Below are 23,224 nucleotides of genomic sequence, written 5' to 3'. Positions count from 1 at the left end.
AAAAAAAAAAAAAAAAAAAAAAAAGAAAAGAAAAAGAAAAAAGAAAAAAGAAAAAAACTAAGCCTTAAAAAATGAAAGCTTGTAACTTTCAAGTCAGCCACTTCAAGCTTCACGCTCGATATCTCTCTCATTGGCTATACCTCAATCTCGTCCTGCTGTCTCTGCCTCTGCTAGTCGATGATAGTATCGATATCCTACTTCTTACTACTACAATCTTCTCCGACTTCATTCTTTTTTCCTCCTTCTTTGGCTTCATTCTTTTCTTCTCCTTCTTCTGCACTGGCCTCACGTTCTTTCTTGACTGCCTCACCCCCACCTGATTCTTCCGATAATATCGCTCTCTTCAGAGTTTGGTCCTGGTCTTGGTCCTGGTTTTGGTTCTGACCTTGACTCTGAATAGCAATATCCTTATTCATGCTCTGTTGAGTAGCCTCGCTACGTAGAGACGATGGCTTGGGCGTCTTCTTAGGTGAGGACTTTTTAGCCTTTGGGTAGGGACGATAGCGAACATCATTCATCGTTCTAGCTCCAACAACGTCAGTACTAACAGCGATGGTAGTGCCAGTAGCAGTAGCAGTCGTAGTAATACTAAGGCTGTCTGATGACTTCTCAGCAACACTTGTAGCGCAAACAGCGCCATTACTCGCAACACTAGTTGTAGCAGCAGCATTGTTGTTCATTCTGTGGGTCATACTTCCTCCGCCGCCGCTACGTCTAGAGCTACTGCCACTGTTGTTGCTGCTGTGTACGTACGAAGCTTGAAATGAGTTTACAAACTTATTTCTAATCTTCTTTTCCCGTGCATGTCCTGCTACCGACGTTGTGCTTACGTCCATTCCCCTTTCTCCATCTCTTCCATCTCCTGCTCCTGTCCCTCTGGCTTCCCCTACTCCTTGATGGATAAAGCTCAATGACTTGGGTGCTTGTGAAGACGTGTCTCTAGGCTGAAATGTCGATGATGATGACGATGGCAATGAATTGATATTAGAGCTAGGCATATCAGTAGTAGAAACCATAGGAACTTGGTGAGATACTTGTGGTTGATGGCCGAGAAAGCTGTTAGTGGAGGTTGAAGGCCCTTCTCCATCTCTCTGCCTCTGTATTTGTACTTCCTGCCGCCGCCGCTGCTGCTCTTGCTTCTTTACATTCTGTAACGCCCATTCCAGGTTCTCAATATCCTCCTCGATCATATACAACGTCTCCTCTTCATTGCCATTACCAATACGTAGAGGATTCATTGGCACATTGTCACTTTGTGGCCATGGAGTTTCTTCCCTTGCATGTGGTAAATAGTCGTTTTCCTCATCTTCAGTAGCCGCGTCCAATTCGGCAGTGTATTCAGAGCCCATTGGTGACAATATTTGCTGTTGCCATCGACCTTGATCTTGCTGCTGATGTTGGGGTCTGCCGTAGTAACGGTGGCAGGGGGAATCAGTATTGTAATCAAGTCTTTGATAGCCTCCAGAAGCGTTAGTACCATCCACGCCCACGTGGACATTCTGCGTAACCACAGTGAGCGGAGGCATAGTCCTGGTTGGGTCGCTCTGGATCACATCCCTGGCTCTTTCTCCTGGGTATGGTCCAACATTTGCTGCAGGGAGTGTAGCACTTTGGATGGGACGATCTCGTTGCATCGATCGTTGATATATGGGCTCAGGTGACGATGATCCTCGGTAGGTATACATCCCATCGTCTGACCTTGGCTGTTGCTGCTGTGATTGATGGGAGGGCGCAGCTACATAATATGGATAGGGTGTTGGCTGTCGGTGGTTATAGGGAGGTAGGTCCATCGAAGGTAGTTCTTGTTGTTGTTGTTGAGGTAGATAATAAGACCGCCTAGGGCCTTCTGGACTGTGTGACGGATACTGTCGAGAAGAAATCTCTTGAGGATACTCATTTGAGTGGGGATAGTTTTGGTGACTCTGTTGAGAATGATAGCGATTGTCATACATAGGCTTCGGAGACTGCCTACCGTAAGCATGAGGATGGGGCGGCTGTTGGTAGATATTCGGGGTATAATGGCGGCGATCCGGGTGAGGATGAGGGCGATGGGGTGGCGGTGGAGGAGGAGAAGGGTTAGCAATTGACCCTGAAGGTCCATTGGGTCGAACGCTTCGTTGGCCATCACGGTAGCCTCTGTCATATAAGGCCTGATGCATAGCCACCACTAAATCCACAATTCTTTCATCCAGTCGAAGGTGACCGGTCCTTGGATAACGGCGTTGATTTTGTCCATGATCAACAGTTAATATGTTAGGATCGGGTATAAACTCCGTATATATGACGCTAGGGAATCCACGCGTGGCAACCCCTCTTTGGAAACCCCAATCATAGACATGAGCTAGATGATTAATATTCTCGTGAAAAGCTTCATGAGGGATATGAGCTCTAAATATCTCTTCGCCCCGGTCCCAAAAGCAATTTCCAGGATATGGAAAACGCAAAGAGCTCCTTGCAAGTTGAGAACTAACGACACTAGGATTAGAATAGGTAACTACAGATGAGCCGCAGTGGCTCTCAAGTTCATGAAAACTTGGATCCTCTGTGGCCGAACTATTTCTGGGTTCTTGGCCGTGATCATAATTTTGCTGAAGAGTTGGCTCTCCGCCAAACGCTGTGCCATAGCTCTTGCGATCCTCAAAGATACGCTCTTCATTATGGTACTCAATGAGGGCTTCAGCCGCATCTATTCCTTTTAATGGCCTTGACGCAATATTTTCGTCCTCAGAGTTAGAACTAGAACTAGAACTAGAACTGGGCCCTAAACCCTTTAAATGATCACGGTCTCTCTGCGGAAGCTTATAATCCCCAGAGGTTCTAGGGTCCACTACATTCGACGGGAAAGGCGCAATATCACGGTATCCATGTGTCCTAGCCGTAGGGGCAAGGGTAGAGGGGTCTGAACGAGGCTTCTTTGCGGAGCTAGAGCCACCATTCTGTAGGTGTTGAGGCCTGGGTTGGTGCTGCGTCTGTTGCGACTGTTCGTCATTATTGCTGTTATAGCTGCGATTGTTGCCTTCGGCATCTCTTCCTGCAGTAGTAGAAATATGATCTTCTTGAAGAGTTATTTTTCTCTTTTTTGAATAGCTTTTGGAAGAGCTCGCGTTTCCAACATAAAGAGTAATGGTACCCTCTTGTGGTTCTATTTGCGGCGAGAGGTTCGAACGTGAGGTAGAGGGTCTACCACGCGGAGGACGAGTCACAGGCGCGGCATGGGATACTTCGGATTTATTTTTCCCTTTATCCCTACACTGTTGAGTGGTAGAGCTTGCAGTGGGAGCGGTATCTTCGCATTCGTTAGAATGCCCCGTTAGGCCTGGTGTCTGTGTGCGAGGGGTGTGGACATTAGTTTGTGGAGGTGTTGGAATCTTCAGACCCGCTGGATTTGTTTCATCAACTGGGATCGGGATTTGTGTTGGGTCTAGGACTTGGATTCGGATTGGGTCATTTCCTGAAGTAGCTGTAGTTGAAACGATAGAATTAGTAGAAGGGGAATTGCTCTGCCCCTGTCCCTGAGTGGCAGCAGCTTCTTCCCGTTTGGCCTTTTGGCGCCTGGTTTCTGTCATCGGAAATGTTGGTATTTCTTTTGGAGCGCGTTCAAATGGGAGATTTTTGTTTTTTTTTTTTTATTGGCGTTGTAGGCTTTGGGTTTGGGGTTTTGACGAGTAACTTTTTGATGAGGAGAAAGAAGATCCCAAGGTTCTTTTTGTATCTTTTTTTTTTTTTTTTTTTTTTTTTTTTTCCTTAAAACTTCGATAAGTCTTTGTTAACCGCCTTTTTTCTTACCCGCTTTTTGTTCTCTTTTGATAGATGTATTATACAAGTTTGGGCAATGAAGGGTCTATTGTGGCGATTGTAGGATGTTTAATTTGTTATTTTATTATAATTATAGCTTCCGAGTCTTTCTGTGTGATCGTTCTTCATGTTATCTTCGGTGTCATACTTTACAATAATTCGCGAAGCACCGCTTATTGAAATAACAAGGATAACAGCATCAGCAACGACAAAAAAAAAAAAAAAAAAAAAAAGTCATGACAGACAGACTTTCTTTTTTTTTTTTTTTCTTTACCTTGGTGCTTTAGTTATTCCTTCCGAATGGTCAAATCTATTGTGCGTGTTAGTGAAAAATGAAGCACCACCTTAAGGACCAGATCTCTTTTTTACGCGTAAAAAAAGACCACTTGGATTATTAACGGATATTTAACGGGGGAGGTTTTAAGTTACTAAACTTGTGGTTGTATTCTTCCTTTCTTAGTCTTTTTGCGGTATCAACAGTGGTCTCTTTTATATACATATAATGTAGGTTAAAGGATCGACCTCCAATTCAACTCTTACAAATGTTGTATGTCACATGAAAAAAAAAAAAAAAAAAAAAAAAAACGGAAGGACAATAAAAGACTCTGATGGTTTATACGTCATCTAATCAAGCACGGGTCTGATTGGGCGAAGTATATAGGCAAATATAGAGCCATAAAAAAATAAAAAATAAAAAATAAAGAATAAAATAAAAACTAGGAGTTATATTTGCGTACAATAGTTTATTTATATATTATTTTCAGGCACCAAGGGATCTTTCAACTACGTGGGTAAAGCCAGAACAAATATTTATACTTAGTTTGAATAAGTTTCAGTAGAAATGTATCAAAAATAAAAGTATAATATTCAATTTAAAAAAAGAGCGACAAATATATATATAAATAATATATATATTTATTCATGACCTTCTAGTGAGGACTCTTCTGTGCTGTATATAAAAACTACTTCGTGTTTATCAGAATAACATGAAGCATGACCCCCGAAAACAACAACCAAACGTTTTTTTTTTTTTTTTTTCCAAGTGTACAATACAAGTTTTTTTTTATTCTTTTATTATTATTATTATTATTAAAAAAAAAAAAAAAAGAGCAGAAATGAAGAAAAGCTCATCAAGAAAGCACTTTCTTGACGACAAGAGAAACTATTCTCATTTTTCTTTTTCTTTTTTTTTTTTTTAAACTTGGTATAATGCTTCTACCTGTCTTTAAAATGATAGATATTAACTACTTTTTTTTTTTTTTTTTTTTTTTTTTTTTTCGTTGTTTTGTTTGATGGTGAAGGGGAGTAAAGAGATGCATCTATATGACAAAAGAGAAGAGAGAGTGGAGTAATTAAAAAGGATATTTAAAGAGCCAACATCATGGCAGCAACGAGTCCAGAGAGAGTAAGGGAGGCGACGAGCTTGACAGCGCTGCTATCCTTGGTGGGGAGAGGAGTAGAACCGACGGTAGTGGGGGATGTGCTGTTGGCCTCAGGGGCGGTGTAGCCTTCAACAACCAAGTTAGCGCAGGCAATGCGGGTACCGTTGTTATGGATGACGACGGAACGACCGAGCAAAGCAGATTCAGTAGGACCTGAGAAGCTGAGTTGGCTATCGACGTAGCTCAAAGGAGGGATGGCACCAGTGTCGTTGTTGGCAGCGACCAAGTTTCCGTGCTTGCCAGACAAGTCACCAATCTCACAGGCAGTGAAGTTGGCGCTGGTCTTATCGCAAGGATACTTGCCAGCGTTGCCGGGGTTCAAATGACCACCAGTGGCCATGCAGTCACCATTAGCACCGACAGGTTTGACATGAATGTGGTATTCGAATCCAGCGGGCAGGATCTGGAGACCCTGGGTAAGACCGCTCTTAACATCAACAGTAACGTTGGTACCCTCAGCGACCTTCTCGAAGGTGAAGATGGCGTCGATATTGTCTAGAACAGGTCATAAAAAAAAAAAACGTATAAATGTCAATAATATATTTAGACAACTCTTTTTTTTTTTTTTTTTTTTTTTTTTTTTTAGACGAATTAGTGAGGAATAAAAATAAAAGAGCGATCAGGCTGTTGAGGCTTTAGCGGTCATTGGCTAGAAAGGTGCTTATCGAATAGGAAGCCGTTGGTCACACAAACGCAAATTAAATATTTGTTGTGTTATGTGGTATTATTAGCATATAGCACCCTCTGCTCCTGGTGCTCTCTCTCTTTGTCTCTGTCACCATCATGGAACGTAAACAACTGAAAAAGCGCGCTTGGGCAGTTGATGATGGAAATTAGGAAATGTGGCTAGAACACACGATGAAAATCATAAAAGAGAACAGAGGCTAGGCCGGGTCGGAATGGGACCTGCAAGTAAGGTTCATCCCACCACCCTTCCGGTTACTCTCAAACCAAAAAATGGTGATGAATAAAACGTAGCAAGATTCTATCCATTGTTGTTCTTCTTCTTCTTCTGCAGTAAGAGCACCATGAGATTTTCCTTATTATACAAGGAAAATAAAAAATAAAAAAAATCGTACGCAGACTGCGCCCATTTTTTTTCTTTTTGCTGACGGCATTGACAATGATGGTTTGCTCCTTGATTGATTAATTCTTTGTGTGTTGCGCGTCAAAGACAAAAGTTGCTGAGCAAAGCGTTGTTGGAGACAATGTAGTATCGGGGAGATTAATAAGCCAAGGAAAGAGGGAATCTCATCACATCACATACCCTTCTTGATGTGGGCAACACCCTTAGTGTACTCGGTAGGAGTCTGGGCAGCAGCGAGACCTGCAATGGTGAGGACGGTGGCAATGGACTTGAAGAGCATGATGATTATATATGAGGTATTATACAATAAATGAAATTAAGAGATTAGATGCGGGTGTGGATTGCAAGAGTGAAGAGAATGAAGAGTGAGATGAGGTGTGAGTAGAAGAGTAAGAAAAAAAAAAAAAAGAAAGAGGAGGGGAAGAGGAGGGGAACCCTTTTAAATGTTTTTTTTTTTTTTTTTTTTTTTTTTTTTTGTTTTGACGGATGCTCAATGTCCTTGGTCTTTCTTTGTCTTGATGCTCTCATTGGCAACTTTTTTTTTCTTTCTTAAAATAAGGTATATATAAACAAACTAGTTGTGTGAATAAATATCATCTAATAGATTTAGAATATTTGTCCTATTCTCTCCAATTCATTCCATTCATTCTCTTGCTTCTTTTAAATCAATCAATCAATCAATAAAATAAAATAAAGTGAGCATGCCACAAAGAGTAGGCTTCGCTACGCTACACAAGATTTACGCTAACTGTAAAAGTAGCCGGGTCCAGTTCACTCGAGTAGTCCAGCCAAAAAAGCCTAGCTTTCCTTCTTCTTGTGGGTGTTGTCGTCCATTCCTTTGACATCCATCACAGAGAAAAACATAAGCAAAAAAAAAAAAAAAGAAAGAAATGGAAAAAAGAAAAACGCAGAGAAATATTTGTTTAGTTGGGGTAAGGCAGGGTTTTCTGGTTTAAAGAGAGAGAGAAAAAAAAAAAAAAAAAAAAAAAAAGTCCCCGCCTACCCTCATTCGTCCATTATCAGATGCTACTAAAAACAGCGAATAAGTAGCGATTGCCCACTTTTTTTTTTTTTTTTTTTTTTGTCGAAGAAAGAGAATACCACTCTCTCCTTTTCTCCCGAGTGCGTCGCCACATAATAATTTCCGCTTGTTAATACATGGAAAAAGAAAAACCCTGGTATCCTGGTGGTCATGCCTTCTTTTATTATTATGTATTATTAATTTTTTTTTGCAATAGCAGTAAGCTCAAGTTTTGACATTGTAGTCTTCTCAGATTGCCGCGCCAATAGTTAAATGAAACCTGATGCGCTCATCCATAAATACGACCAAGCAGTAAGTAACGTGGAGCTGAGAGTAAGGGGCAAGGAGCAGGAAACAGGAGTTGAGGAGGATTAGAACTAAGACTAAGGCTAAAAGTAGGAACCAGAAACTACAAATAATCTAGGACGAAGGCGTCTTTTTTTTTTTTTAATGCGCCCAGCAAGCTGGCTCAAAAAGTTCCTGTTTCTTGTTTATCCCTGTTATGTGTGTGCTCTCTGCTATTGCCCTGGCGTCTCTCGAGTCTTCTTTTCAAATACCCTAGCCTCACGTCTGTGCCATTGGATAAGGTGCTCTAAAAGCAAAAGCAAAAGCAAAAACAAATAAGCCAAGAGTTCATTGGCGACACGATAGGCTGTGTCTGTGGAATAAAATAGAAATCCAAAAACCCATCATGGCACTGCTCGGTAAGCAAGTGTGGTAGTTTTAATGCTTGTAGTTCATCCACTGTTCAGTTTCAACAGCAAATGCACTGCCTTTAAAGCCAGTTGGCTGGCTGGCTGGCTGATTGCGACAGCGGCAGCTGCAGAAAAGATTCGGACAATGATCCCTCGATACCGTTTTTTTTTTTTTTTTTTCTTTTTTCGCGTGCGATGCATGTTTGCGCCACTTCACTTTAAGCCTAGATGCTTGTATTGAACCCGCCCTCAGAAGAAGGCGTCATGTTGCAGTCTGTTGGACCTCCTTTTTTTTAACGTCTTTAATGAAAAAGGCAGGATTTATTAATAACTTATCAAATTGATCGTAAGATGACACGCATCGTTACCAACCTTGACCTGTAAAAAGCATAAAAAAAATTTTTTTAATCAACTGCAAACAAAACCAAAACGATTCGGAACGCGGAACGTAGCAAAACATTGATGATATGATCAAACACGACAACGGTGCATATTCACACACACACACAAAAAAAAAGAAAAAGCTGATTTAACTCAAAATGGATCAGTTAGCGCTACATGCGAAAAAACAAAGCGCAGATGTCTAAAAAGGTTTTAAAACATATCTGATGATGATTTTTTATATCCCCGCACTCCCATCGTTCAAGATGATTCTAACTGTAATTCTCTCTTTCCTTCCAAAAGGGAAAAAAAAAAAAAAAAAAAAAAAAATAGATCAACTCTCTTCCTTCATGCATTCGTCTTTGCCCATGTCTCCTTTTCCCTTTCCTTGATCAAGCCTGATACATATCTTTGTGTAACGAATAAACATTGATGGAGAAGATGCCTTTTTATGATGATGATGATGATGATGATTATTTTATATAAATAACTATAATATATAGACATATAAATGTATTGCATATATATACTATATAAATATGAATATTATATAAATATTATTTAATATCCATCAACTAACATTGGGTCGTACAGAACATGGTGAATTAAAATTTGCAAACATTCATTCATGCTCTCACCAATATCGTGTGCAAAAACTTGATTCAGCCAATTGAAAATAACGTTGCCTTTCATGCAAAGTTCAGAGAAGGGAGGGATACATGAATAATATCGGATTTCAATTATTGGTACAGAATCAGGAGGATCCAGAACAACTTCTGGGCCAGCCAGGTCCCAACATGATACAGAGTTAATTATTACCCCGCAAACATAAATTTTTTTTTTTTTTTTTTTTTTTTTTTTTTTTCCTTTTTCCTTTTTCTAGTCTTTCGTAGTCTAGGAGCGTGCGTTCTGTGGCCTCTTGTGTCTGAATCAGGCTGAGATCCATCACAACGATCTTTTTTTTTTTTTTTTTTTTTTTTTTCTTGCTTGTTTGTCTGTACAAGCATATTATGAAAAAAAAAAATAAAAATAAAAATAAAAACTATAGCTTATAAATCCTTCATATTCCTAATTACCCAGAAAAAAAAAAATAATAATAATAATAATCGCCTGATAATGTTTTTAGGCTATAGGCAAAAAAAAAAAAAAAAAAACGGTTGTGAATGAGGCTGAGAGGGCTCTCAAGTTCAAACTCTCCACAGAACAAAGAAGAAACCCTTCCCCATTGGCAATGGTAAAAGAGATTTAATATATAAAATACATTTGCATGTATCCTACATGAGCTATGACCACTTCTTCATCACAGGTGAACGCCCAACGGACTCTTTCAGCTCTCATCGGTCTTTGCTTGCTGGATGTGCAAGGAAAGGCTGATGTTATTTTATTATATATTATATATATACAATATTTACAACGTTTATACAGATTTATACATACAACAAATGTTTTTCCATCATGGCTCTCTCTCTCTCTCTCTCTTTGACACGACAAAGCACTTCTGCTGCCGCGTATTTTAAAAATATAATTTTAGCCATGTGACAGCATTTGATGTGTCAGATTGTGTAAAGTTTCCAAGAAAGGAACGTGTTCCAAGGTTTGTTCCGTCTTTTAGGATGTCTCACTCTAATACATATTTATCATCATTTAGATAAAATATAAATGTACCCATTGTTGCAGCAAAAAGTAGGGTCCTATTAGTCCTCCTTTCTCTCCCCCCTATGTTATTCTCAGTATCAAACAAAGTTAAAAAAGGATCGAGGTTGTTCCAGGTTTGTTAATGAAAAAGCTGGTTATTTTTATCTTTTTTTTTCCCATCCTGGCTTATTTTTGGGTGTTGTTTAGGTGAAAGTGTGTTTGCACTAGTCCATAATCTTTTAAGCAATCACCATCAACGTCTCCTGTTGACAGGACGATCTTCATTTCAAAGTTGCATTTTTTTTTTTTTTCATCAATCAAATAGCAGCAACTACTCCCTAACCTCTTCTTGTAACTGAACACAGAGTTGAATTTACAATCTTCATGTTTGTAAATAAACCTGTAAAAAATATCTTTTTTTTTTTTTTTTTTTTTTTTATTGTCGCTAGCAATGTATATACATGTACAGTACTCGGATAAGGCAAAGAAAAAGAGGGCTCCAAATGAAATGCTTCCTTCTGTCTTTTCCATCCCGGAAAGCATTTTTACTTTTTGCCATTAAAACAACAAACAACAATAATCACAATTACCAATAAACATAAACAAAGTTGAGTATATTAATACATTTAGATAAGTATTTCCTATGCAACCTACATCTTTATTGTCCTATCACATCCTCTCATTCACTCATCCACTCTCCACATGCATAGAATAATGAATGTTCAGAGTGAAAGAAAGACCTTGGCACTGCACAAAGACAAACGTAAAGAAAAAAAAAAAACACACGATGACTATTTCATTTGCGCCTCGTCTCTCTCTTTATTTTTTTATTTTATTTTATTTTTATTTTTTTCTGAGAGAGAGAGAGAGAGAAAAAAAAAAAAAGAAAAGTTTTCAGAGCTGTTGGGCTTTGACGATTCTAAACGGTGTTGCTCTTGCTCTTGCTCTTGCTCTTGTTCTTTTCATTGTTATGTCTCAATGATTCTTTGTAATCGTTTCTATGGTGCATTCGACTCTGATGAAAGAGGAAAAAACAAAAAAAAAAAAAAAAAAAAAAAAAAAGAAAAAAAGAAAAAGAAAAGAAGGCTTATTTTCATATAATTTCTGATAGAATATCATTGACCTTTTCATTTTACAAATGTGCTCCATATTAAAGCGCTTATATGCTTATATGGCAAGTGTTATCAGATGTCTTTTTTTCCCAAAAATAACCATGTGTGTGGAATGCTGGTACTGCACTGCCTCTTTTGATCCTCATTCTTTCCCTATTCTCTCGCACTGCCTATGTTGACCAAAGCCATACATTGCCACAGCCACAGCCACAACCACAACCACAACCACAACTACAACTATGACCATAGCCATACCCATAGCCATAGCCAAAGACACAGCCATAGCATACCATCGGCTGCGTCAAAAGGACGATGGAATAAGGAATAAGGCGAAAAGTTTTTACCATATTTACGTCTCATCTCATCTCCCCGATTTTTTTTTTTTTAGTGTTTTGCCTTGAAATGTATGCCGTACATGGTACATGAATTTGTAACGGATAAATGGACAGGATCAATTATCAGATCATTGGCAATATCCTTATTCTTGAGTATTCGGAATAAATCATATACCATATTTACTTCATCTCCTTTCAATTGTCGATCTCATGGCTAGACAGACAGGTTTTTGCATAAACAAGAGTAATATATATAAATATATAATGCCTTTTTATTATTTCCTTCTCAATCTCGGTTCTAGGCTTTCCATCTCTATCCCTTCGGGTCCGCACAATTTAACTCTTATGTTACAAATATATATATACTAACGATCAGCTACGTACATGTACAAGTACAAGATGGGCACTAGATGCTCTGCGGAGGTTTAGATGTGTTCCAAGTATTATATACAGTATACATGTATATATATAATGTTTGCGACATAAAAGGATTGTCAAGAACTCAATCTTTTTTATCTTTCATCTCGAGGAAGGATAACCTTGTCTTTCTAAATTATATCTCCATGCATAAAAATTTTATCGTGGGTAAAAAAAAAAAAAGCAAACAATGCGAAGATCCGCAAGAGATTTATTTTTTAGACTAGATCAAATAGATGGCCGAAGATGGCCACATTCATCGTTGCTAACCCTTCTTTTTAGGTTATTCTGAATATCCTGAGCGATAGAGTTCCGTTTTTAGCTTTTTGTCCATCTAATTGACCTCAAAAAAAAAAAAATTCATAGTCTAACACGAACGTGAATTTCCTAGATCTAGGACTAGAATACATGTCTAAAAAAAAAATAAAAATAAAAATAAAAAAAAAAAAAATAAAAAAAAAAAAAACTCTTTGGCTATTCAGAAAGACTTGCCTATGTTAGATATTTTATTCAAATATAAAGAAGCGATACCATGCTACATAATGCTTCATCGGATTGAAATGGGAAATATCTCTTAATGATCAAGGATGTGAAGATTTCCAGATACGACCTTGTTCTCAAGGATACTGCCAGAAGGAATGTCGATATGAGATCCAGCATTAGCAACAATAATAACAGTTCCTTTGAGAACAACATCTGACCCGAATGTTACATCGCCTGTGACCGTTAGATGGTCTAGCTCCAGAATATGCGGTGGGTTGTTGAATCGAGACAAAAAGTTGTTAACCTTCTTGAAGTGATCTCCCAACTTGACAAGAGGAACAGTGTTGAACATGCGCTTAGGATTGATCGAGAGTTCACCATGGTTGAGAGAGTACAGGTCAGAGGTGACCAAGAACAGATCTGAAGTTGACTTGACGGGCAAGAAGCGGCTACGAGGTACATTCACACCGTGGGCGTTGTGGAAATGCTTGATACCTGCACCAACAGCAGTCTCCAACTGAATAACCTTTTCCCCAGATTCTGTAGTCTTGTTATTGACAATCACCTCCAGACTCAACTCGTTGTTCTCAACCACACGCTTAATTGCCTTCAAGTTGACCCACAAGTTGTTAGTGTTGAAGATCTTGAACTTCTTGATACTCTTGAAATCTTCGACGTGCTCGGAAGGGACCTGTGCGATTTCGAGAAGGCGGATCGAGCCCTCATAATCGATCAGCGTACCTCCTTTAATGTCAGCACGAGTTTTGTCTGTGACTTCCATCAAAAACTCTGCACCAGACTCGACCATGTGATTCAAGATGCCCTCATCAACAGTGGCTCCCAAGTTGTCAACGTTGGACACAAAGAGGTATTCCTTGCCATCCTCAATTAGCTGGTCCAAAAGTCCTGAGTTAGTAAGCGAGTCGAACAAATCTCCGTGACCAGGGGGGTACCAATCAGCAATATCGCTGTGGGGATGGCGAGGAGAGGGTAAAAGTGAATCCTTGTTGACACGAGGATATCTGGACTGGTTAAAAGTCAGAATCTCAATGTTGTGGGTGGCGTACTTTTGAACAATACGCTTGGTCTCTTCGTCTGTGTTGAATGAATTCATGAGGATGAAGGGCACATTGACATTCTTGGCCTTGTTCAGATACTGATAAACCAATACAAACAAACAAAACAAAAAGTTGATCAAGAGTAAAAGATGATTTATTAGTATGTGTTTGGCTCAATTCCATCATGGTTAAAAACAATAGGGCATTCATCATCCATAGATGGTTTCTATTTTACCTCGATCTGACGAACGCTAAGATCCAAGAAGGTCATCCCATCACGGACCTCAATAGCGCTCTTGGGGCCTACACAACCCATGGTGGTACCAAGGCCTCCGTTGAGCTTGAGAACAGCAAGCTTATTGAGATGGGGGCTGGACTCGACCTTGGGAATATTGTCATAGGGGACGATCTGGTCCGCTGGAGGCGACTTGACCTTGTCCCAATTGATCTTTGTGCCCTTGCTACGCTCACCTAGCCAACGGTTGAAGAGCAAGAAGAAGCTACCCATCTCATTTTGGAAAAGCTAGTTTGCCATTTTTTTAAAAAAATAAATAAATAAATAAAAAGACAGCAGTGATAAGGAATAAATAGCATGTTTTTACACACGATCCGACTAACTCGGCTTTTAATTCCTTTAATTTTCTCAACAAGCAATAATCTTTTAAAGTTTCCCCAGAATAGATAAGAAAAGGTTTGTCATTTTAAAATGTGGTAATGACGTCGAAAGGAAAAATTAAAATTTTCCACGATAAAGGGTCTTCTTTTTCTTCTCCAAGCAACTATACCATTGCCAATGGATTTACTAATGATGCTAACGATAACAGGAATTGCCATAAAAAAAACGAAGGGGCCAGTAAGGCGCCGTCGTGTCCCTCTCTTCCATAGTGTGCAGCAATTAAAAAAAAAAAAAAAAAAAAAAAGCAAAAGTTTCGCTTTTTATTTTTTATTTTTTATTTTTTTTTTGACCGCGACAATCATAAAAGATAAAATGCGTTGATGCAATGTATCCATGCTATAGCTTATTACCTGTCTCTCCTTCTCATCCTTGACCTGAGAAATCAAGCGGTTGAGTTCAGTGCGTATAGCGCTGGCAGCTGCTGCACCGCTGGCGCCTTGGAAGTCCTATTTAAGAGATAAAAATAAAATAAAAAAGAGGAGCGGTTGAAACATGTCCATTAATAAGAAGGATAAGGAAAAAGAAAAAAAAAAATTGATCGAATTAAGATCATCATTGCCATCAGTGTTGTTGCTTCTGCTGTTGTTGTAATGACTCCATATTGTTAACTGTGAAAACAGACTTGATATTGATTCACATTGCATCCTGACAAGAGCTCCGTTTAATATATATTAAATAGTAGCGTGTCCTTGGCATATGACATTGGTGAGTCGGTTCGATTTCGCACGTATTTATTCTCCACAAATATAAAGAAAAGAAAAGGGAAAGAATAGCCATCCCAAGTTCTTAATCGCATTGCCAGAGTTTTTTTTTTTTTTTTTGTTGGCTGTTTGAAACTTCCGATAATGCTAACATCGATCAATATTTTATTGGATTGTTTCTAGACGACAAAAAAAAAGAAAAAAAAAAAAGCCGACTTACCAAGGTAGAAAGGGTATGGGGATGGTGAGGCTGCTTGCCAGTGTTGTTGCCTTGTGTGGGAGCTAAAGTTGACATGGCTTTTGTTGGTGATGGGTTATAAAAAAAAAGGTGAGGAATGAATAAGATGTAAAGAAGAAAGTTGAAAGAAGAAAAAAGGAGAAAGAGAGAAAGAGAGAAAGAGAGAGAGAAAGTGAGAAAGAGAGAAAGGAAGGAATGGGGCGATGGAAATGGAACGAATGGACAATGAGAGAAACAGTCTTAAACACTCTCGCGCTGTGATCAAGGTGGCCCTTGTGCAAGAATGATGTGATCCACAGGTTCCTTTGATTGTCTTGCATTTTTATTGCCCTTTACTTTCTCTCATGCTAATTTTTTTCTTACTTCGCTTCATGATCCTATTTCAACGTATCCAGGGATCTGGTTCATTTGAGGACAAGCATGTTGTGCCCAATCATTTTGTATCCTTCTTTCTTTCATGGAAAAAGACGCGTCCCTTTGCTTCCTGTTCAGTACTTTATCATTGAACCTCAAGACAAAAGCCTTGAATATCAAGAGTACAAAAACATATATACCATCTACTCCATCTCCGAAGCCACCAAGAGCAATGCCATACGATTTAAATTTAGACCATCGGATACAACAGGCTCCAACAGAGTAAACGAAAGAAATGCCAGTCGGGATTGAACAAGGCACATACACATGTTTTTTTTTTTTTTTTTTTTTTTTTATCGATAAATGAGGGGAGACGCGTAACGTGGAACGACGCGTGTAAAAAAAAGTGTATTCTTCCAACTAATCACGTGGAACATGAGCGTCCCCTTTTCTTCTATGTTTCATAATGTCCATCATTCTTCATTCGCTCATTTCACAAGACTTACAATATAAAACATCACGATGGTATCTCCATTTCAAAATCGCTATCGTCTACAGCAGAGAAAGAAAAAAACATTGTCTGGATGTAGTGGCGTAATAAAAAAAATAAAGGAAAAACTATACTGATTGATTAAACGGATTCTTCTCTCTGTTTGACCTTTAGTCAGCTTTATTCAACTTTCAAAGTCTACTCTTAGTGATCCTCTTAGTCATCTGTACATGCACATACATTCAATCACAGACTCGTCTACTCGACAAAAACAAAACTGGGTATGCTCTTCAAATACTTTGGATGAAAACAATCAAACAGCTTGAAAGGTGCTTATTTGTCTAATCATTTCGCTATCACGTATTTTATTATAGTGTTCTTGGCATCTTTTGGAAGGCAGCAAGGATAGGTAAAACGATAATGATAAAAAAAAGTCTGCCTTTCGAACTAATTTGTTGTTACCGTACATCTAACGGGAAACTTTTCTTTTTTGATCTCCTGTGAACAGGCGAGCGTCTTAGCCCATACGTATCACTTGCATGCATTTTTATGGGCATCAGCTTATTACTCCCATCAAAGTCAAAGTAAAGAGCTCCCTTTATTATATCTTTTAGGAACCAGAAGTAAAATAAAGTAATGAAAAAAAAAAAAAAAAAAAAAAAAATCGTGACATTGGCCTTGTCTGGCTCTAAGAACAGATCGAATTGATAATTAAAAATTGCGCCACGGGCTTTTCACTTCAAAGTTTTTTTATTCCTTCTCAACATTTCAACTAACAATGTCATTTGCAGCTCCTCAAGCGTCCTTAAATAATGCAAAGACCAGGTCTACAGATGATGTAGCAGACGATGCTACCATTTCAAATGCTGGAAGCACAGCGAAAACTACTGACGTCGTAAATGATCAGGACTCGACGATAACAACAGCATCAGCAAAGACCACAGGTTCAGTGTTTGCAATGCCTTTAGCACCTGCCACCAAGAAAAATAATAGCCTTGCTATGCCACCACCACCACCACCAGTGCCCCTGTTCCCAAAGGACCATTTGCAACAGCAACAACATTCTAAGCATCCAGATCAAGACAGCCAAGCCAATGATTCAATCCCAGGTATACAGAGCAACCCATTCATATCACGCACGCAACAAACCCAAAGACAAACAAAAAGGACAAATTCGTTTCACGACTAACAGCTCCCTCCTCCTCTCTCTTTTTTTCTGCAAAATATTCAAACCAGTCACGGCGACAACGACGACGTTGAAGATAAAGACGGTCCTCCCTAATGCGCCCCCATTAAAGTATCAGAAACCTGCTTGGAGTGGTTATCCTAATCAACAGTTTTACTTCGAGGTCATTAAGAACGGGGTCATTGTCGAAAAAATCCAAGCTCCTGAGAAGGAATTTCTGGTTATTGGTCGTTTACCCATGTGTGATCTTGAAATGGAGCATCCAGTAAGGTTTTGATTGTTTTGTTTGCAAGGCAAGAGGCAAGAGAAAAAATATCTCTTCACTTCGTGATCGTGATCGATTAGTTAACCAGTCTCACAAATGTGTGCATTTTTTTTTAAAAAAAAAAAAAAAAAAAAAAAAAAACGATATGGATAGTCCCTTTCACGTTATCATGCAGTGGTTCAGTTCAAGAGCAATGGTGAATGTTTTATTTATGATCTCAACAGTAGCCACGGTACAAGACTCAATAAGAACAAAATCCCTCCAGGCATGCATGTCTCTCTTAAGCCAGGCGATCAACTTCGATTTGGTGAGAGTACTCGTATCTATCTCTTCCAGACCGAAGAGGTTATTGATCAGGAAGAAGAGGATCGGAAACTAGTGGCTACCATGATCGAAAAACAGAATCGATCCAGAAGTGAGCGACAGGGCGAAGAACAGGAAGAAGAAGAGTTTAATTGGTATGAAAGAATAAGCTTGTTTCCATTGAATGCCTTGATGCCAATCGTTTTTTTGTTTTGTGTTCCGCGCTAAATGTTTTTATATCGTGAAATCTAGGGGGATGCATGAAGATGCTATGGACGAGGACGAAATGGATGAATCCATGGAGAATGGATCAACGCAGAGAAGAGCTGTCGATCCAGATGCTTATTATAGAAAGGATCCCAAGAAGGCTCTCCGCCATTATCTCGAGAACAAGGGCTACAGCTGCGATTATGAGGTTGAAGAAAGTGGGCCAGGGCATGCTCGAGAATACACGGCCCGTGTTCGTCTTCCCATCGAGACCGCCATGGGTCCTGTTTATGGTGAAGCAACCGCAGGAAGGAGACGTGATGCTGAAAGGGAAGCCGCTCTCGATGCTTGCATCCAGTTGGACAGCCGAGGGATGCTTGGGCAAAAATCTTCCGGTGAAGGTAAAAAAAAAAGTAAAATTCGAAATAGGGCCAAAGTGTATTTAAAAGAAGCTAACATTACTGTCGTGCACCTTTTTTTTTTTTTTTTTTTTTTTTTTTCAGGAGTTTCTCAAGCAAAGACCAAGAAATTTGAGCACTCGGATGACGATGATGACGACGAGTTTTATGACAGAACTGGTAAGCTTTATACAATGTCTGGACGTATATTTCCTTGCATAATCTAATGATTATTGGTGTTTTTTTTTTTTTTTTTTTTTTTATATTTTTTATTTAGTAAAGAAAAAGAGCTCCTCAATTAAAAAAGCGGAGCAAAAGGCGGACACATATGAATCGCTCCAGGAAAAGTACAAAGCGTTACAGGCAGATATGGCATCGATTGAGACGAAAATCCGGGATTATGATACAACAGCGGCAACGAGGAAGGAACTTGAAAACTCGGGCGATCTTGACGCCTACTTGGCTTCTCTTGAAAAGTCGGGAGGCGATTCAAAGGCTAAAATGCAACAAAACCTGGCTGCTATGAAAAAGGTAGAGCTTCAGCTTGATTCGGTCATTGCTATTCTATATTTTAGAGTGAAGATGTCTTTTTTGTTTTTGGCTGATGGCGCTCTCATTATTTTTTAGGAAGAGAAAAGATTAATTCAGTTGATTGAGTTCACAAAGCCAATTGATATCATGGCCAAGATTGGAGCTGGAGCTGGGGTGAGGGTAGAGGTCAGTAGTAGCAGCACGAATGCATTAACTGCAAACAAAAATACTTCAGCAAATAGCACCAAGCGTTCGAATGAACCCGATACTCCTGTTGAAAGTGAGACGAAAAAGCCAAGAGTTCTCGGCCCATCGCTTCCACCGCCATTATCATGATCCTGTCTCAACATTTTGTTTTCGAAATAATATTGCCATATATTTTTATATCTTGTTTTATTTCCAATGATCGCATGGGAAACGTAAAATATGAACACTGGGGAGAGGGAGAAAGAGAGAGACGGCCATTCAATTTTTTTTTTTTTTTTTTTTTTTGACTTTTTTTCTTAATACAAAAAAAGATATACTTCAAGATCAACCTCTATGCCTTTGTTTCCTCTACATAGTCTGGATTCTTCTTTAACAATACAAAACCCTCCAGCACAGGAGCCTGAGCCAAGTATTCTTCTGTTGAGAGCTCGGCACGCTCTGAATATGCCAAAAGGACAGGTGTTGAATGTGTTTGAAAACCTGTAATGGTTTTGGGTCTTCCTGCTTGACCGACCACATCTACAGCTTGTCCCACACGGACTGTCACAGCCTCGCTTTCTAACTCTTCGTTCAGGGTGATCAAGAAACGTGGGTACATGGCCGTAACTAATGAATAGAGCAGGTAGTGATGACGACCCAAAATTAGAGTTTTGACATCTATAAATGCAAATAACGTCGTCAAGAGACCAGCCAGAGCCACAGGCGATAGGATCTGGCGATCAGTGTTGAGTGGATTGATAGTCAATGTTCCCTTGCCCATATGTAGCAACCCCTATATAAAAAAATAAAACAATATAAAATAAATGAAATGATTAAATTTAACCCACTAGGATCACCTCTATTTCAAAAGGTAATTCAAGGTATAAAAAAGTCAAAGTGACAGTATCATACCTGTGCGATGCGGACAACAAAGAGACAGCTAGCATCCTTATGGTAGTAAGATGCGAGGTGGCGAAGCATTTGGGCCACACGAGCATTATTGGTTCCTGCACCCACCATACCCATAGCGAAGATCGAGTTCAACGCAACTTCAATATCAGTATCATGTGAGTACTTTCCGAGAGTATCCAAGACTGAGAGCACAGGGTTGGAAGCACAGAGGAGGCCAATAGCCAATGGAACAGCCTTCCGGATAACAGGCTCGCCATAATGCATTAAATGCGTAAAGGATCGGAGAGCCATCTCTGCGCCAATATCTTCGCCGATTGCAATCAGAGCAATACCAATGACAGCATACGCCTGGAATTCGTCATCGCCACCACTCTCAGTATCAATATGGTCGTTGCAGTAGTGCAGCATACGCTGGATGTGAAGGACGTCACCAGAGCCAGCATACGCAGCAATTTCGACAATGACGCTTGTTCTCTTGCCAATGGGATGTTCAATCGCCTTCAAGGTCTCCAGCGTCACATCGCATCGGTTGCGGCTGCCTGTTTACCACATGTCATGTATAATATCAACGCACAAATGAGGAAAAAAAAAAAAAAAAAAAAAAAAAGAAAAAAAGAAAAGAAAACAGTTAGAGATGGTGATCAACAATTCGGCCATGGGTAACGCAATTTTACTCTTTAGAAAAGTTGAAAGACGTACCCAAGTGAAGCAAACCGAGACCAAGTCCCATGAAGCGACTGAAGGTCTCTCCGAGCTGACCATCTGCGCGCTCGAGCATTGTCTGCAAAATAGTGCTAGTGATCTCGCCATCACAAGTACCGACAAAGATTTGACCCAGTGCCAGGGCTGCAAAAGATGATAATTCCATGGCAAGATTAGAGTTGCTGACAATGGGCAGAAGTAGCTCTGACAACTCTTCACGGGCAGAGCCAGCGTAAGCAAGCCCGAGACCTTGGATGGCGGCAACGCGATTGGTAATTGATTTAGAATCTTCGAGATACTCGGACAAGACTGCCAATGCAGGGTCAGCCAAATTGCGGACACCGGAATTGACAATACCTATAGCAAGCAAGGCTCCCGATCTAATGTTTTCATCCTCAGAGTAGATGTACTTGTCGATTTGATTAAGACCTGCATCAACATCCCAAAGCAAGATCATACCCAGAGAAGCAGAAGCGCTAAGCATGCCGTGATCTTTGTTCTTAAAAATCCAGCCACCATCTTCTTCCTCTGTTAGCATGAGTTTATCCACTCCAAATCCTGCATTGACGAATGCATTGACAAAGGTCGACGCCAGATTTTGCCGTGCGGAATCGACCTGAGCTACGCCAGCAGAGCCTATATCCATTTCAAAAAATCGTGAGTATTTGCGTTTAACTCCGTGATCTCATGGTTTTTACACTACTCCAACTGCTGCCAATGCCATTAAACTCTGTTTCGTACGTTTATGTTCCAAGTGAGATTTGTAAATGTCTTCGGGTGTCTTTGGTTCCATTAAATCAAGTTCACGTGCAAGATTGAGGAAGTGTTTGCTCAAGTCCGCATTATTGATGCAGTTTTGAAGGTCCTCATCCTCAGTTTCCACAGATAGCTGCTGCCTTGCAAGCATGAAAGCGAGCTGCTTCTTCAATAAACTATGAAAGTATTAAGATGCCAAGTAATGCTTGCTAGTAACAAAAATAGACTTCTACTACATGCCGCCTAAACAAGCTGAAAAACATTAGCAGATATCACTTACGGATCTTGGCAGTTATCGAAAATGCTACGAATGAGTTCCTTATCTGACATACGAATAGCGACTAGCAAAGCTTCTGCATGCTTGCGATGTTTCATATAAATGTCGTGAGCAGTACGTAAACAAATAATATCATCTGGCGATTCCAAATAGTTTACGCAGCTATCCGATGGAAAGGTGACTTATTAATGCTCTATTCCGAAAACCATTTCATGAGTGTTTGGGCCAAGCTCATTTTAATACACACCTGTTGATGTAGAGACAAACACGTTTATATGAGTTCTTGTCTACAAAGGAGACAAGCTTAGGCATAATGTCCAGTTGCATTAACAGATCCACAGCATCAGCCTCAGCATTGTGGGCCAAGAAGAATGGTGCAACCTCTAATGCAAGCTCGATAAGGTCTGATGTATCAGCTTCAGTTTCCTGACGCCTTTCATACTCCAGCCCAATCTCTGTGGACAAGTGCCTGGAAAAGAAAAACGTTGCAGACATTTTTCACAAGTAAATATATATAATAAACAGCGATTTGCTTAACAAAACTGAGACTTCAGGTCTTCATATTAATAACATATTATTACCTAACATATTCATGACCCCATGATCCAATAGCATTTTGAGAGCCCAACTTGCGATACTTGAGAGTATCCAGCTTATCATCATCGTAAGTCATAGCCAAGATTGAGAGAATGTCGGCCAAAAACTTTTTGTCTGCATTATCTGGCCAGGAGTCATGAATGGCAACCATGTCGTGATAAAGAGGACGCAAGTACTTTAGGGGTTTAGGGACAGAGGTCATAGAGCTGGTCGAGGTGAGGATCAAAGTGCGAAGGGTTTCAAGAGATGGATTGTAAAGCTTTGTGTCGGGTTCCTAAGAGATTCGAAAAAATAAATGAAAAGAAAACACGTTTACAGAAAACATCAGTCAGCATAGCTCATATATTCCTTTCTTGATCAGTATCTGATTCTTTATTATTGCGAAAGATAAAAGGGGAGGTTACCTTTAGCCTCTGGACCAACATCTCAAGCTGGTCCTTAAGTTCCTGATCCTCTTCCGACTATCAAAGCCATTCATATTTTTGATCAGAGAATTCGGCAGTATAGAGCAAGAGTAGAGTAGGCTAAGTTAGGCTGTGAGCTGATCAAGTATTACAAGGAGTTAAGGTGAATGGCATATCATGTATATAGGTCGTACCAATTCTTCCTTGATGGGTGCATCCTTAAGCTCCCTTGGAGGCTTTTTCAAAGGCTTGTCCTCCTCCATGGAGGAATTGTCTGCAGCAGGAACCGGGATGGCAACTTCCTTTCGCTCAACCATGATTGTCTATTGCTTGTTAGTTGAGTTGTCCAAGAGGTAGAGTAATGAATTGGAGAGTGAAGCTTAAAAGATTTTCCTGCCCAATGAAGTGTTGTCGGGTAGAAGAAAAAAAAAAGAAAAAACAGAGACGAAAATATACAAAACTGATTCAAAAGTTAAAGAGAAATGTAAAAAGAGTACGTGTACACACGAAATTGAATTGTTCTACATTTCATTCCATTAGGCACGCCAAGCGCGTCGTCAGTTTGGAAACGTCATTTGGG

At 39.7% G+C, this 23,224-nt stretch overlaps 7 protein-coding genes across 7 annotated transcripts; 2 read left to right on the top strand and 5 right to left on the bottom strand.

The window, feature by feature from the left end:
• Positions 1-141: 141 nt before the first annotated feature.
• On the bottom strand, positions 142-3,566 carry BCR41DRAFT_413081 (hypothetical protein; the record flags this gene model as incomplete). The annotated part of the gene is made up of 2 exons (XM_022029484.1): positions 142-170; positions 206-3,566. The coding sequence occupies 2 exons, from the start codon at positions 3,564-3,566 to the stop codon at positions 142-144; spliced, it is 3,390 nt and encodes a 1,129-aa protein (XP_021877313.1).
• Positions 3,567-5,160: 1,594 nt separating this feature from the next.
• Positions 5,161-6,728, bottom strand: BCR41DRAFT_425332 (superoxide dismutase; the record flags this gene model as incomplete). Its single annotated transcript, XM_022030571.1, has 2 exons — positions 6,505-6,728; positions 5,161-5,732 (listed from the first exon to the last, which is right to left on the bottom strand). Exons 1-2 carry the CDS (start codon positions 6,602-6,604, stop codon positions 5,161-5,163), a joined length of 672 nt encoding a protein of 223 aa, XP_021877312.1. The 5' UTR covers positions 6,605-6,728.
• A 906-nt stretch (positions 6,729-7,634) lies between these two features.
• Positions 7,635-8,851, bottom strand: BCR41DRAFT_374267 (hypothetical protein; the record flags this gene model as incomplete). The annotated part of the gene is made up of 3 exons (XM_022026858.1): positions 7,635-7,754; positions 7,903-8,003; positions 8,761-8,851. 3 exons carry the CDS (start codon positions 8,849-8,851, stop codon positions 7,635-7,637), a joined length of 312 nt encoding a protein of 103 aa, XP_021877311.1.
• A 3,546-nt stretch (positions 8,852-12,397) lies between these two features.
• On the bottom strand, positions 12,398-15,356 carry BCR41DRAFT_361433 (UTP--glucose-1-phosphate uridylyltransferase family). The gene is made up of 4 exons (XM_022025531.1): positions 15,059-15,356; positions 14,488-14,583; positions 13,697-13,984; positions 12,398-13,559 (listed from the first exon to the last, which is right to left on the bottom strand). Exons 1-4 carry the CDS (start codon positions 15,131-15,133, stop codon positions 12,495-12,497), a joined length of 1,524 nt encoding a protein of 507 aa, XP_021877310.1. The 5' UTR covers positions 15,134-15,356; the 3' UTR covers positions 12,398-12,494.
• Positions 15,357-15,801: 445 nt separating this feature from the next.
• On the top strand, positions 15,802-16,559 carry BCR41DRAFT_173767 (kish-A-like protein). Its single transcript, XM_022019715.1, has 4 exons — positions 15,802-15,955; positions 16,095-16,201; positions 16,295-16,329; positions 16,429-16,559. The coding sequence occupies exons 1-4, from the start codon at positions 15,953-15,955 to the stop codon at positions 16,506-16,508; spliced, it is 225 nt and encodes a 74-aa protein (XP_021877309.1). The 5' UTR covers positions 15,802-15,952; the 3' UTR covers positions 16,509-16,559.
• A 102-nt stretch (positions 16,560-16,661) lies between these two features.
• BCR41DRAFT_389419 (hypothetical protein) lies at positions 16,662-19,273 on the top strand. The gene is made up of 7 exons (XM_022028119.1): positions 16,662-17,029; positions 17,157-17,371; positions 17,525-17,829; positions 17,927-18,282; positions 18,385-18,459; positions 18,557-18,810; positions 18,907-19,273. The coding sequence occupies exons 1-7, from the start codon at positions 16,699-16,701 to the stop codon at positions 19,144-19,146; spliced, it is 1,776 nt and encodes a 591-aa protein (XP_021877308.1). The 5' UTR covers positions 16,662-16,698; the 3' UTR covers positions 19,147-19,273.
• Positions 19,274-19,302: 29 nt separating this feature from the next.
• Positions 19,303-23,133, bottom strand: BCR41DRAFT_327362 (26S proteasome regulatory complex non-ATPase subcomplex Rpn1 subunit). Its single transcript, XM_022021654.1, has 9 exons — positions 22,839-23,133; positions 22,645-22,701; positions 22,225-22,514; positions 21,891-22,112; positions 21,647-21,805; positions 21,352-21,542; positions 20,608-21,246; positions 19,909-20,447; positions 19,303-19,789 (listed from the first exon to the last, which is right to left on the bottom strand). The coding sequence occupies exons 1-9, from the start codon at positions 22,959-22,961 to the stop codon at positions 19,349-19,351; spliced, it is 2,661 nt and encodes an 886-aa protein (XP_021877307.1). The 5' UTR covers positions 22,962-23,133; the 3' UTR covers positions 19,303-19,348.
• Between the last annotated feature and the right edge of the window lie 91 nt (positions 23,134-23,224).

The sequence above is a fragment of the Lobosporangium transversale genome (genome assembly GCF_002105155.1).
Source record: "Lobosporangium transversale strain NRRL 3116 chromosome Unknown BCR41scaffold_48, whole genome shotgun sequence".
Taxonomy (NCBI): Eukaryota; Fungi; Mortierellomycota; class Mortierellomycetes; order Mortierellales; family Mortierellaceae; genus Lobosporangium; species Lobosporangium transversale.
Note: the sequence above shows the minus strand (reverse complement) of the source record. Positions and strands in the feature narration are given on the sequence as shown.

Bases quoted from the DNA above. Each gene is read 5' to 3' on its own strand.
- BCR41DRAFT_327362 (XM_022021654.1), bottom strand. From the start codon at position 22,961: ATGGTTGAGCGAAAGGAAGTTGCCATCCCGGTTCCTGCTGCAGACAAT. The intron at 21,247-21,351 runs GTACGAAACAGA...AAATGGATATAG, and splicing joins ATCTCACTTGGAACATAAAC to GCTCTGCTGGCGTAGCTCAG. The intron at 20,448-20,607 runs GTACGTCTTTCA...TGTGGTAAACAG, and splicing joins TCTCGGTTTGCTTCACTTGG to GCAGCCGCAACCGATGCGAT.
- BCR41DRAFT_173767 (XM_022019715.1), top strand. The intron at 16,202-16,294 runs GTATGCTCTTCA...ATTTTATTATAG, and splicing joins CTCGACAAAAACAAAACTGG to TGTTCTTGGCATCTTTTGGA. The intron at 16,330-16,428 runs GTAAAACGATAA...TCCTGTGAACAG, and splicing joins TTGGAAGGCAGCAAGGATAG to GCGAGCGTCTTAGCCCATAC.
- BCR41DRAFT_361433 (XM_022025531.1), bottom strand. From the start codon at position 15,133: ATGTCAACTTTAGCTCCCACACAAGGCAACAACACTGGCAAGCAGCCT. The intron at 14,584-15,058 runs GTAAGTCGGCTT...TCTCTTAAATAG, and splicing joins CCCATACCCTTTCTACCTTG to GACTTCCAAGGCGCCAGCGG. The intron at 13,560-13,696 runs GTAAAATAGAAA...TTGGTTTATCAG, and splicing joins TTAGCGTTCGTCAGATCGAG to TATCTGAACAAGGCCAAGAA.
- BCR41DRAFT_389419 (XM_022028119.1), top strand. From the start codon at position 16,699: ATGTCATTTGCAGCTCCTCAAGCGTCCTTAAATAATGCAAAGACCAGG. The intron at 17,030-17,156 runs GTATACAGAGCA...TATTCAAACCAG, and splicing joins AGCCAATGATTCAATCCCAG to TCACGGCGACAACGACGACG. The intron at 18,811-18,906 runs GTAGAGCTTCAG...ATTATTTTTTAG, and splicing joins ACCTGGCTGCTATGAAAAAG to GAAGAGAAAAGATTAATTCA.